General features: G+C 42.8%; 1 protein-coding gene across 2 annotated transcripts in view; it reads right to left on the bottom strand.

Annotated features, from left to right (window-relative positions):
• CLCN4 (chloride voltage-gated channel 4) overlaps positions 1-12,229 on the bottom strand; it is an 81,601-nt gene that overhangs the window by 27,630 nt on the left and 41,742 nt on the right. For both annotated transcript variants that reach the window (XM_035289519.3, XM_035289518.3), the window contains exons 6-9: positions 6,392-6,598; positions 6,177-6,257; positions 4,389-4,934; positions 424-610 (exon numbers count right to left, since the gene is read on the bottom strand). In XM_035289519.3, coding sequence (XP_035145410.2) covers positions 424-610; positions 4,389-4,934; positions 6,177-6,257; positions 6,392-6,598 — 1,021 coding nt within the window. The remainder of the gene's footprint in view (positions 1-423; positions 611-4,388; positions 4,935-6,176; positions 6,258-6,391; positions 6,599-12,229) is intronic.

The raw sequence follows: 12,229 nt of genomic DNA, 5'->3' as shown, positions 1-12,229 counted from the left end.
TACAAGAGATGTTCAATTTTATTATAAAATAGGCTTTGTGTTAGATGATTGTGCCTAGCTGCAGGTGAATGTAAGTGTTCTGAATACATTTAAGGTAGGCTAAGCTAAGCTACAAGGTTCGGTAGGTTAGGAGCATTCAATGCATTTTCAACTTATAATATTTTCAACTCATGATGCCATTTGTCAGGATGTAAACCCCATCATAAGTTAAGGGTATCTGTGTGTATGTGTGGTGTGTGCATAGTGAGTAACATATAAGCCTCGGTGTGTTAAGCCACTGTGGTTTAGGGATTTACTTATTATAGCCGCACAACCTAGCCTAACCTGAGTAATGAAAATGTTGAAGTCCATGTCTTTCTTCTTGGCAGTCCTCTAAGCCAGATCAGTTCCCCAGTCCCCCTTCCTGCCCGACTGTGGTCGTACCAAGGCAGGCCGCAGCCCCCACCATTGCGTAAAGCCCTGGCGTGACACAGTCTGCACCGGGTCTACACCAGTTCCTGAAGATGATCCAGTCATGGTGATGGTAGGCCAGCTGCTCCACGCCAATTCCCACCATCCTGCCTGCTATCGCGCCCACAGCCATGCTGGGGATGAAGAGGCCCGATGGGATCTTGAGGAGACACAGAGAAAATCGACATGAGGGAAGGAGACCGAGTCCCCACTTCACAACCCCCAAGAAACACACTGTCCCTCGACAGGCTTGCATTTAGCTTCAGTCTTCAGAGGAGGTGCAACTCTGCAAAATAGGTCAGCTGGGGAAAAGTGGGACAAATTATTTGACCGGCTTAGTCAGTCACATCTACTGCGACTTAGAACGCAATTTTATACTTTGATTCCCTCTCCTTCAAGAACTGGCTGGGTTTGCCTGCTGTGGATTAAAGAATGATAAGCCCCACTGCAAACAACATTGAAAGTGAGCATCTGTCACTTGAGACACCACTTTCTCTCTCCCCTTACCATGTCATTCAGAATGACTTTTAAAATTAAATGTCAAGCCACAGCATGAAAATGGTAAAGAAGGACCTGCAACTGCTCCCAGGTAAAATAAAGAAGCTGAATCCATCATTGCAGCCACCCTGGATCTTCCAGAAAGCACTTCAATGGCTCCCTGCCCACTCTAGTAGGTGGTGGCTGAACACCCATCAGAGAGAGCCGAGGGAGGCAATTTCATCTTCCTAGTGAAGTGCATTTTCCAATAAGCATTCTGTATATTTTCAAGCCAGGGTAGGGGGAGCAATGAAATAGAATGTAAACTGAAAGATTTTGGTAGCAGCGTGTTCTCTACTCTGCTGGATGAAAATACATTTTAGTTTATTTAGTGACCACACATGTGCTATAGAACATGCCTGCCTCCCTGTGTTCACTGAAATGACACGTGACCACTGACCCTGGGCAGCAGCTGCAATGATGCCCACCCTAGGTGGTCACCCAGCTGAGGATGGAAGCTGATCTTTAACCTAATTCAAGTGAAGTTTGGATCCTTGTGTGTGTAATTTCTAGAGTTAAAACATTCCTTAGTGTTCCTTTCTGAGCCTCCCCTTATTCTACATCATTTATATCCCTGTAATCTCAAAGGAGATTTTTCTCAGCAAGCCTCATAAAATGTTACCAGCATCTTCCTGAGACACAAAAACAAATCCCTTTGCTAGGAGATGACAGACCAGAGGCAGTCAGCTGTTTAATAAGGTCCACCCGTCCTTGTTCATAAGGTACAAATTCAGGTTTGTATTTGACCATTACACACTCAAGTAAACAACTTCTTAGACTTTTTTTTCCTTTTTTTTGAGACAGAGTCTCTGTTTCTCTATTGCCCAGGTCCATGTGCAGTGGTGTGATCTCAGCTCACTGCAGCCTCCGCCTCCCAGGTTCAAGCAATTCTTGTGCCTCAGCCTCCTGAGTAGCTGGGACCATAGGCACATGTCACCACGCCCAGCTAACTTTTGTATTTTTAGAAGAAATGGGGTATCACTATGTTGACCAGACTGGTCTTGAACTCCTGACCTGAAGTGATCCACCAACCTCAGCATCCCAAAGTGCTGAGATTACAGGTGTGGGCTACCGTGCCTGGCCATTAGATATTTTTTTTAAAAAGCAATTCAGGCTGGGCGTGATGGCTCATGCCTGTAATCCTAGCACTTTGGAAGGCCAAGGCGGGTGGATCACTTGAGCCTAGGAGTTCCCAATGGGCCTGGACAACATCGCAAGATCCCATCTCTACAGAAAATACAAAAATTAGCTGGTATTGGTGGTGCATGTCTGTAGTCCCAACTACTCAGTGGGCTGAGGCAGGAGGATCACTTGAGCCCGGTAGGTCAAGGCTGCAGTGAGCCATGATTGTGCCACTGCACTCCACACTGGGAAAAAGAGCGAGACCCTATCTCCAAAAAAACAAAAGACAATTCAAGCAGGGAAAATGGCTCATGTGTGTAATCCTAGCACCTTGGGAGGCCAAATAGGAGGATCACTGGAGCTCGGGAGTTTGAAACCAGCCTGGGCAACATAGGGAGACTTGGTCTCTATTTTGTATTTTTAATAAAAACAAATAAAATTAAAAAGACAATTCATAGAAATACCACACAGAAAGCAATCATAATGCAACACAAAAGGGGGTTTTGTGGTATGGATCATGTTCTGCTTCTGGTCCTGGGTGCTAGTTATACAAGTGTGAGTGTTTTAAGAAACGCCATCAAGCTGTACACATCTCTATATGAATGATATACTCTAATAAAATTTCTTTAAGTAAGCAATGATAGCATTATCCATAATAGCCAAAAGGTAGAAACAAATGTCCATCAAAGGATGAATGTATAAACAAAATGTGAGATCTCCGTACCATGGAATACTATTCAGCCGTAAAAATGAAGTAGTGGCACACGCTACAATGTGAATGATCCGTGAAAACAAGGTGCTAAATAAAACAAACCAGTCACCAAAGGCCACATATTGTTTGATGTCATTTATATGAAGTATCCAAAATAGGCAAATCTAGAGGCAGAACAGATTAGTGGTTACCAGGGGCTGGGGTAGGGCAAAATGGAGATGGGATTTCCTTTTGGGGGATGAAAATATTCTAAAAGCTAAATAAAGGTGTTGGCTGCACGACATTGTGAATGTACATAATGTCACTGAATTGTACACTTTAAAATGATCCTTTATGTTTTGTGGATTTTACAATTCAAAAAAAAAGCAATAACAACTTAATTCCAGATTCTATAAAAGAAAGCTCTTTAGGAAGGGCTTTTAAATTATTTTAACATAATGATTTTAACCCAATGAAAGAAGAAAGGAGCTGTCTCTTCTCTGGCTTTAGGAACAAGAATAATGGAAGCATGTGCTGTTGGGTGTGGTGTGGTGGCTCATGCCTATGATCCCATTGCTTTGGGGGGCTGAGGTAGGAGGATCACTTGAGCCCAGGAGTTTGGGACCAGCCTGGGCAACACAGCAAGACCCTCATCTGTACAAAAAATTTTAAAAATTCACCAAATGTGGTGGCTCATGCCTATGATCCCAGCTGCTTGGGAGGCTGAGGTGGGAGGATGACTTGAGCCCATGAGGTTGAGGCTGCCATGAGCTGTGATCATGCCACTGTATTCCAGCCTGGGCAATAGAAAAGGATGGAGGAGGGAGGGAGGGAGGGAGGGAGGGAGGGAGGGAGGCAGGGAAGGCAGGAAGGAAGGCAGGAAGGCAGGCAGGCAGAGAGAGAAAGGAAGAAAGAAAGCATATGTTGTCATCCACAGCTCTGCCCTTCAAAGAGGATGTGTGCAAAGAGCCCGTCATGCCTAGCCCTACCCAGATGGGGGATGCACTCACTCTGTGCTCCCGTCATACCAGTGTGGTGCTCGCCACAATGTCAGAACTCTGGGCCAGCATCTCTCTCTCCCAGAGTTGTGTGCTCTGCAAAGGCAGCTTCGCTGTTTGGGGATCTGTATCCCTCAGACTGAGCACAATGCCTAAGATGTAGCTGATACTCAATGCATGTTTACTGACCCAAACTGAGCCAAACCTGGGCTGTTTCCACCACCTGGCATCGCCTGGCCAGAAGCAGGAAACCTGTGGTTACCACCACCTGTTCTGGGAATATGTGAAGTGGGTTTGATGCCTAGCTCTGTCTCCCATAGCTGTGGGTCTGATCAAGCCACTTAAGATCTCATAGCCTTAGTTTCCTCACTTGTAAAATGGGATTAAAATCTCTATTTCATAAGCTTATTGTTTATTAAGTTATTTCCTATTGATTAAAGGAATGTCAAGTGCCTGGCACATGAGAACATTTAAGAAAGGCCAGTTCCCCTTTTTTCCATTGCAATTTTATTTTAGAGAATAGGGTGCTATCCCCAGAAGGACATGAGAAGGACATGGGTCACACCCCATCTTCCTTCCCTTTCACTTACCTTCATGCCAAAGGTAAATATGGTAACAACGATTTTGAAGATCAGTGCCAGGGCCAGCTGCCACATGGCTGTGTAAACACCGACACCAGCTGGCCGGTCTGGAATGTCATCCACTGGCCGAGTCATGTTGGGGTCGTTGATGTAGTCACAGAGCTGGGAAGACTCAAGGGCCCCACAGTCATTGAACAGCTCAGAAATGAGCTCGCTGGTGCTCTGGCGTGTGTAGGGATTGGGGTAGGCAATGATGGCAGTGATGGCGGTCACCACGATGACCTCTAGCACTGGGTACTTCCCCAGCCTGGTGGTCTTGCGCCTCCTGCACCAGGCAATGTTGCAGCGGATGAACAGGGTTCCCCATAAGCCCCCGAAAACCCCAAGTAGGATGAAGGGGAAGAGTTCAGCCATGTACCAGGGCGTGTGATACTCCACATAAAAGAGAACAAGACGGCTATTTCCAAAGGGATTGATGGATCGCAGTGTAAAGGCCGCCACCAGCGCTGCGAAAAATGACCTCCACAAGGTCTTCAGGGGAAAGTAGTAACTGACCTGAGATGAAACAGTAGAAAATTAGAGACTGGGCGGAGAAAGAGCTGCTCAGAGCCAGGCCCTCTGGTTGACATGAAAGTCACACTCTAAGTCCAATAGTGGACACACTCACTCCATCAGCCTGGACTTAATATGACCAAAATGTACCAGCAAAGATACTTAGATGAAGTATCTTTGTCTAGAAGTGGAATGGACACTAATCAAGGTGGGTTAGAGCTATATTTTTAAATGATATAAAAGTATTTAATCATAATTCTGTTTATGGCACAGAGGCTCCCCTAGAAGCAAATAAGTCTCTGGATTGGATTCTACAGACAACAGAGTAGATCAGAGTTTGGGAAACTCTGGGCTGCAAATCAACTGCAGCCCAGGGAATGCGTTTCTATGGCACACGAGTTAAGAATGGTTTTTACATTTTAATTGATTGAAAAAGGGGAAAAATCTTTTGATTTGAATAATTCAAAAGAATAATATTTTGTGACATGTGAAAACTGTAAAATTCAGATTTCAGTGTCCATAAGGAAACATCTATGGAAATACAGACATGCCCATTTGTGTATGTATTGTTCACAGCTGCTCTCACGCTATGACAGCAGAGCTGAACAGCCTCAACAGAAACTGTATGGCCCACAAAACCGAAAACATTTACTACCTGGCCTTTTACAGAAGCATCTGCCAACCTCTGGAATAATCCATTTGGGTTACCAAAACCCAAAATGCTTAATTAAGCTGGTTATGAGAAAGAGAGAGGATGCTGTAAATCTTAAAAAAAAAATCACCTTGGCAATTTTAAAAATAATACTCAAAAACAGGAATTTAACAGTGGTGGCCAGGTGTGGTGGCTCACACCTATAATTCCAGCACTTTGGAAGGCCCAGGTGGTGGATCACCTGAGGTCAGGTGTTCGAGACCAGCCTGACCAATATGGTTAAACCCTGTCTCTACTAAAAATACAAAAATTAGCCAGGCGTGGTGGCATGCGCCTGTAGTCCCAGCTACTCAGGAGGCTGGGACAGGAGAATTAGTTGAACCCAAGAGGTGGAGGTTGTAGTGAGCCAAGATCACACCACTGTACTCTAGCCTGTGCGACAGAGCAAGACTCCATCTCAAAAAAAGAAATAAAAGTGGAAATTGTGGCTCCTTAATTAACTGCAGGAATCTTATCCAATACTTCTTTGAGTCTAACCCTTCAAAGAGCCTTGCTGCTCAAAATCGTGAATTCCCTCAGCTGCCCATTCTTACCTCTTCTAGACTGAAAAGCACGCCTCCAATTGGTGCACCAAAGGCAACAGAGACTCCAGCAGCTGCTGCTGCTGAAAGCACCTACAAAACAAATAGTTCTACATAAGCTTCGAGGCCTTCCATGAAAACTAACGTGCAAACCTGCAGGTCAGCAGGTCAGACAGCAGGAGGGGAAGAAGAAAGTTTTGCCGCAGATGGAAGTTGAGCTGGCTCACCTCTCGCCTCTTGCCCTCATTCTTGCTGTACTTGGAGAAAAGGCTGCTGAAGAAGTTGCCACAGCAACAAGCCACATGCACTAGCGGCCCTTCCTTCCCAAGGCTCAGGCCAGAGGACACTACCAGCACCAGCGTGACTGTCTTGATTAGCAGGGTCCACTTCCCCAAGTAACCCCTGATGATGAAGCCACTCAAAATAGTCTTTATCTGAAACAGAGGATAGAGAACAAGAAGGAATGAACTATTTCAATCCATGGCTAGGAAAAGAACTGTAATTCCTCTGAGGGACATGTTCAAAGTTTAGATTCACTCAATAGCATGGAACAGAGGCCATTTTCATTTTTGATTTAACTATAATTTTATATTAACTAAAACATTAAAAATTCAATGCATGGTAAATCTTAAGGATTCCTAGAGTACCAAAAGATCCTAAAGAGGACTAAATCAATCATCATCAAGGTCTTGCTTGATTTATGGCATTTTATCCCATTCACACTACCTTTTGTTATGAGAAGATACATATACCTATTGATGCTAACTGTTAACTTTTGACTCTGAAAAATATCCTAGATAAAGAGATGGAGAGCTGGCCAACTATGTGACAAGGCAAGGAGAGGGAAGTAGTTAAGAATATGCTGCCCCCTACCAGGCACAGTGGCTCACACCTGCAATCCCAGCACTTTGGGAGGCCGAGGTGGGAGGAAAACTTGAGCCCAAGAGTTTAAGACCAGCCTGGGTAACATAGAGACACCTTATCTCTGCAAAAAAGTTTTAGAAATTAGCTGAGTATGATGGAATGCACCTGTAGTCCTAGCTACTTGGGAGGCTGAGGTAAAAGAATTGCTTGAGCCCTAGAGGTCAAGGCTGTAGTGAGCTGTGATCACACCACTACACTCTAGCCTAGGTGATGGAGCAAGATCTTTTTGTTAAATATATGTATGTATGTATGTATGTATGTATGTGTGTATATATATATATATATATATATATATATATATGTATATATGTATGTATATATATATATATATATATATATATATATGTATATATGTATATATCACCCCAACATATGCCACTCTGGCATATTATTTTGGGTTAAAGGCACTTGAAAAATAGCAGGTGCAAGATCACCTGACCATCATTCTGTTTCTTAAAAGCAGGAGATGCAACTCCCATGTGAAAGATGCCCTTCCTGTACTAAAAGGGAGCATCAGTCCTGTCATCAAGGACAGGAAGTTGAGGCGGAGGGAAATCTGCACAAACCAACCTTGTTAAACTAACCCTCATCCTCCTGGCTATTTCACCCAGCTAATACCCCTAGCCCAGGCCCCTCTGCCTTGTCATACTTTCAAAGATTACTACTTATCCAATTCAGCATGTAAGTGTTCAACCTTAACTGTAACTTCGTCTTTGGATCTTCACTCTTTATGAAGGCTCTCATGTCATGTAAAACTCATATTAAATAAACTTGTATACTTTTATCCTGCTGATCTGTCCTATATGTCAATTTAATTCTCAGACCCAGCCGCAAACCCCTAAAAAATGGTTTGTCCCTACAAGAGCAAAATGTCAATTGAACTTTAGGTCAGGAGTTGACAAATTATAGCCTGTGGTCCAAATCTGGCCAACTGCCTATTTTTGTATGAACCATGAGCTAAGAATAGTTTTAACATTTTTAAAAGTAGTATGTAAAAAAAAAGACCACTAGCCTTCTGGCAAGAATAGTTGCTCCATCTTGCTCATTGGCCTCCAAGGTTTAATTATATTGACTGTCTTTCTTTTGTAAGAAAAGCTTGCCAACCCCTTCTGGAGGCGACGAATTAATGAGTATTTACTGTCCAATTCTTTCAACTTTTCAATATGTTTGAAAATATTCTTAATGGTAGAAAATGAAGAAGAGACTCAACATTCCAATAACGCAGGTTTGGGGAACGTAAAGATGTTTGAATCCATGATGACCCTTTTCTCTTCTGTCAAATCCTACCCTCTTGTATTGTAAAGGACTTTGACTATTGGGCGCATTATCTTGCTCCATTTCCAGACCTCGTGCATTTTTGTAAATACCAAATAATGGCTTTCTTCCTAAAGGTTCACCTGAGTCTTTGCCTAATGCTTTTAGAATTTAACTGGGTACATATCTCAATGATTAACTTCATACACCAAGATCCTCTCCACTGCCAAAATGGTATTCTTTTGGATATAAAAACATCATCAATGACCAAATTACTTTTCTACCTCCAACCACTACCCCAGTTGGCTGAAATGGTGCGAATGTTTACTGCTCAGCTAGCAACTTACAAGCCTGTAATCACAGATTAATCAGACACCAAGTCAGTCAGTCAATGAAATCTGTGGTTGATTTCTGGTTTTCCCATTATGTAATATGTAATGGGACAAGGTTATCTCTTGTCTGTGTCATTTACATAACTTCAAAACACCTCCTTGTGGGCTGGTGACGTGGGTGATGGAGCAAGATCTTTTTGTTAAATAAATATATATATACACATATATATATATATATATCTCACCCCAAAATATGCCACTCTGGCAAACTACTATTTTGGGTTAAAGGCACTTGAAAAACAGCAGGTGCAAGATCACCTGACCTTCATTCTGTTTGTTAAAAGCAGGAGAAATCAATTCTGCCAAGTAATCAATTTCTCAAATAGCTACTACAGTCATTCTCAACCTTGGCACTCATTAGAGTCACCTGGGGAATTAGAAAACTCTGCGGACTGGCTCTCCCCACAGAGATTTGGCATAATTGGTCTGAGGTGAATCCAGGATATGAGGATTTTTACAGCCTCCATAGGTGAGTCTAAAATGCAGCCCAGGTAGAGAGCACTGCTCAACTCCTGAAAATAGCAGCACAATAGAGCATTTAAAGAACAACCCTGGAACACTCTTTGTTCTTTCACCAACTCCTTCTACTGAGCATCACATCACCTTGAGCGATTTGGAGCAGGTCATGAAGAGTGCTCATCCAATAGTGTGTATATTCCCAAGGGACTTAGTGAGCTCCTTCGAACAGAACATGTGCAAGGTCTCCTAGCTATATAGTCAGATGGTGTTTCCTGAACTAGCCTTGAACTCGTGACTGACAAATTCATGATGGTTAGACCCATCCTTAACTAGTGGTAGTTAGCTTAATTGAGCCTGTGCTCTGAGATCTCAGATCCCTTTATTTAAGGGATGTTTTATTATGCCTGCCACAATCCTGCCCTTTGGTGTTGCCTCAAATAAAATTATCTATAATTTTTTGTCAGTCAGTTAATGCGGATTTAGACCCCAGGGTACAGTTTAAAAGCGTAATACCATTTAGAAAATTACAACCATCTAAATTACCTGAGCCTTTGCCAGCCATGACATATGGTGAATTGAACAATGTAATAGGTATTCTGTAATTCTCTAAAATGATTTTATAAAATTCTCATGATCAAATTAGGGACTAAAGAAGACAAATTCATTACCAGTAGATGGCAAAACCCAATCACTTGCTTTAATTTGAATTCATAGAGTCTGAAGCGAGCAGGGCTTTAATGAGATGTACGGCAGTGGATTTATGACTTGGTAGTGGTAATATGAAAACAAGAACTCTTTCTGATAAATAAATATTTGTAAGAGTGTTTGCGTTTTTCAATAAACTGAAACATCAATACAGAGTAAGTTCTGAGAGGGTATGATTTCTCATATAGTTGACATGGCAGTGATTCCACTGACAAAAGGAAGCAAGTAGAGGACACCCTTACCCAGCTTTCTCTCAAGTCCCAAGTGCAACAAGCTGTAAGTCTTCACTTTTTTCTTTTTTTGTGTGTGTGAGGCAGGGTCTGGCTCTGTCACCCAGGCTGTAGTACAGTGGCACAATCACAGCTCACTGCAGTCTCAACCTCCTGGGCTCAAGTGATCCTCTCACCTCAGCCCCCAGAGTAGCTGGGACTACAGGCATGTGCCACCACACCTGGCTAAATATTTTTTAAGACAGTCTTGCTCTGTCATCCAGGCTGGAGTGCAGTGGTATGATCGCAGCTCACTGCAATCTCCACCTCCCGGGTTCAAGTGATTCTCACGCCTCAACTTCCCAAGTAGCTGAGATTACAGGCATACACCACCATGCCCAGCTAATTTTTGTATTTTTACTAGAGACAGGGGTTTTGCCATGTTGGCCAGGCTGGTCTCGAACTTCTGGCTTCAAGTGATCCACCCACCTCGGCCTCCCAAAGTGCTGGGATTACAGTCATGAGCCACTGCTTCCTGCTGCTAATTTTATTTGTATTTTTTTTTGTAGAGTTGAGGTCTCATTATGTTGCCCAGGCTGGTCTTGAACTCCTGGGCTCAAGCAATCTTCCCACTTTGGCCTCAAAATGCTGGGATTGCAGGCAAGTATTCACGTTTAAATGTGCTTTATAGAACTTTTATGGAGAGCATTTATTACATAGAAAGAAACGCCCTTCTTTAAATTTGTTTTTGTTTTCGTTTTTATTTTTTAGAAACAAGGTCTTGCTCTGTTGTCCGGGCGGGAGTGCAGTGGTGTGATCATAGCTCACTGCAGCCTCAAACTCCTGGCCTCAGGCAATCCTTCCACCTCAGCCTCCCAGGTAGCTGGAATTATAGGCATGAGCCACCGTACCTGGCCTAAATTTGCATTTTTAAAAATGTTTACAAAGGCATTTTCACTCTAAGTAATCACAATGCTTTGGAAGCAAATGCTAAGGAGGATGAACAATTCTTTAAATGTACATAAGTACATCACAGTCAAAGCTCATTCTTATGCAGAATGCCATATAGCAGCTTACAGCAGATCACCTCAGACAATGATAAACATGTTTTCTAAACAGCATCTTTGCTAGAATGAAGAACAGCTTCATGTCTCAACTGAAGTCAGTTTCCATATTTAGTTGGGTGTTGACTGGGAGGAGATTCTTTGTATCCATGAATTATTTTCTTACATTTAATTTTTACTCTGACCCTCTCCTCTAAGAACTGGGAAAGATACTGCATTCTTAGGTTAAGAATTTCCAGCTCTACTATAATAACAGAGAAGACTTTGCTATTGCTGAGTCAAACCTCCGTTTGGTTTCTGAAACTTCTTTAAAAGACTATTATGAGCCAGGCACGGTGGCTCACGCCTGTAATCCCAGCACTTTGGGAAGCTAAGGCAGGCGGATCACAAGGTCAGGAGTTCAAGACCAGCCTGGCCAACATAGTGAAATCCCATAGCTACTAAAAATACAAAAATTAGCTGGGTGTTGTGGCAGGCACCTGTAATCCCAGCTACTCAGGAGGCTGAGGCAGGAGAATCACTTGAACCTGAGAGGCAGAGGTTGCAGTGAGCTGAGACCACGCCACTGCACTCCAGCTTGGGTGACAGAGTGAAACTGTCTCAAAAGAAAAAAAAAGATTATTATGAACTATTTTGCAAATAGAGAAATGAATCTATCACATACTTATATATACTTAAAAGAATATTAATAAAACAAGTACCCATGTGCCCACTACCAAGTTTGGGAAACAGAAGAGTGGCTACCTTGTATTTGCCTCCCCAGTGGAACCTTCCTCCTTTCCCTCACCACTTCCTACCACTTCTTCACCTTTCTCTATAGTTTTAGCACATACGTTGTTTCATTTTAGCTGTTTATAGACGTTCTATCAAGCATACTTTATGTATTCTTGTGCAACTTGCTTTTTCACTTAACATCACAATTTTTGGCTTTATCCATGTCTATGTCTCCCTTGTACTTTTGTCACATAAGAAACAAGGGCTCGGCTAGGTGCAATGGTTCACACCTCCCAGCATTTTGGGAGACTAAGGCAGGTAGATCACTTGAGCCCAGGAATTTG

This window comes from Callithrix jacchus, chromosome X (assembly GCF_049354715.1).
Source record: "Callithrix jacchus isolate 240 chromosome X, calJac240_pri, whole genome shotgun sequence".
In the NCBI taxonomy this organism is placed as follows: Eukaryota; Metazoa; Chordata; class Mammalia; order Primates; family Cebidae; genus Callithrix; species Callithrix jacchus.
This window is presented reverse-complemented; position numbering and strand designations above follow the sequence as displayed.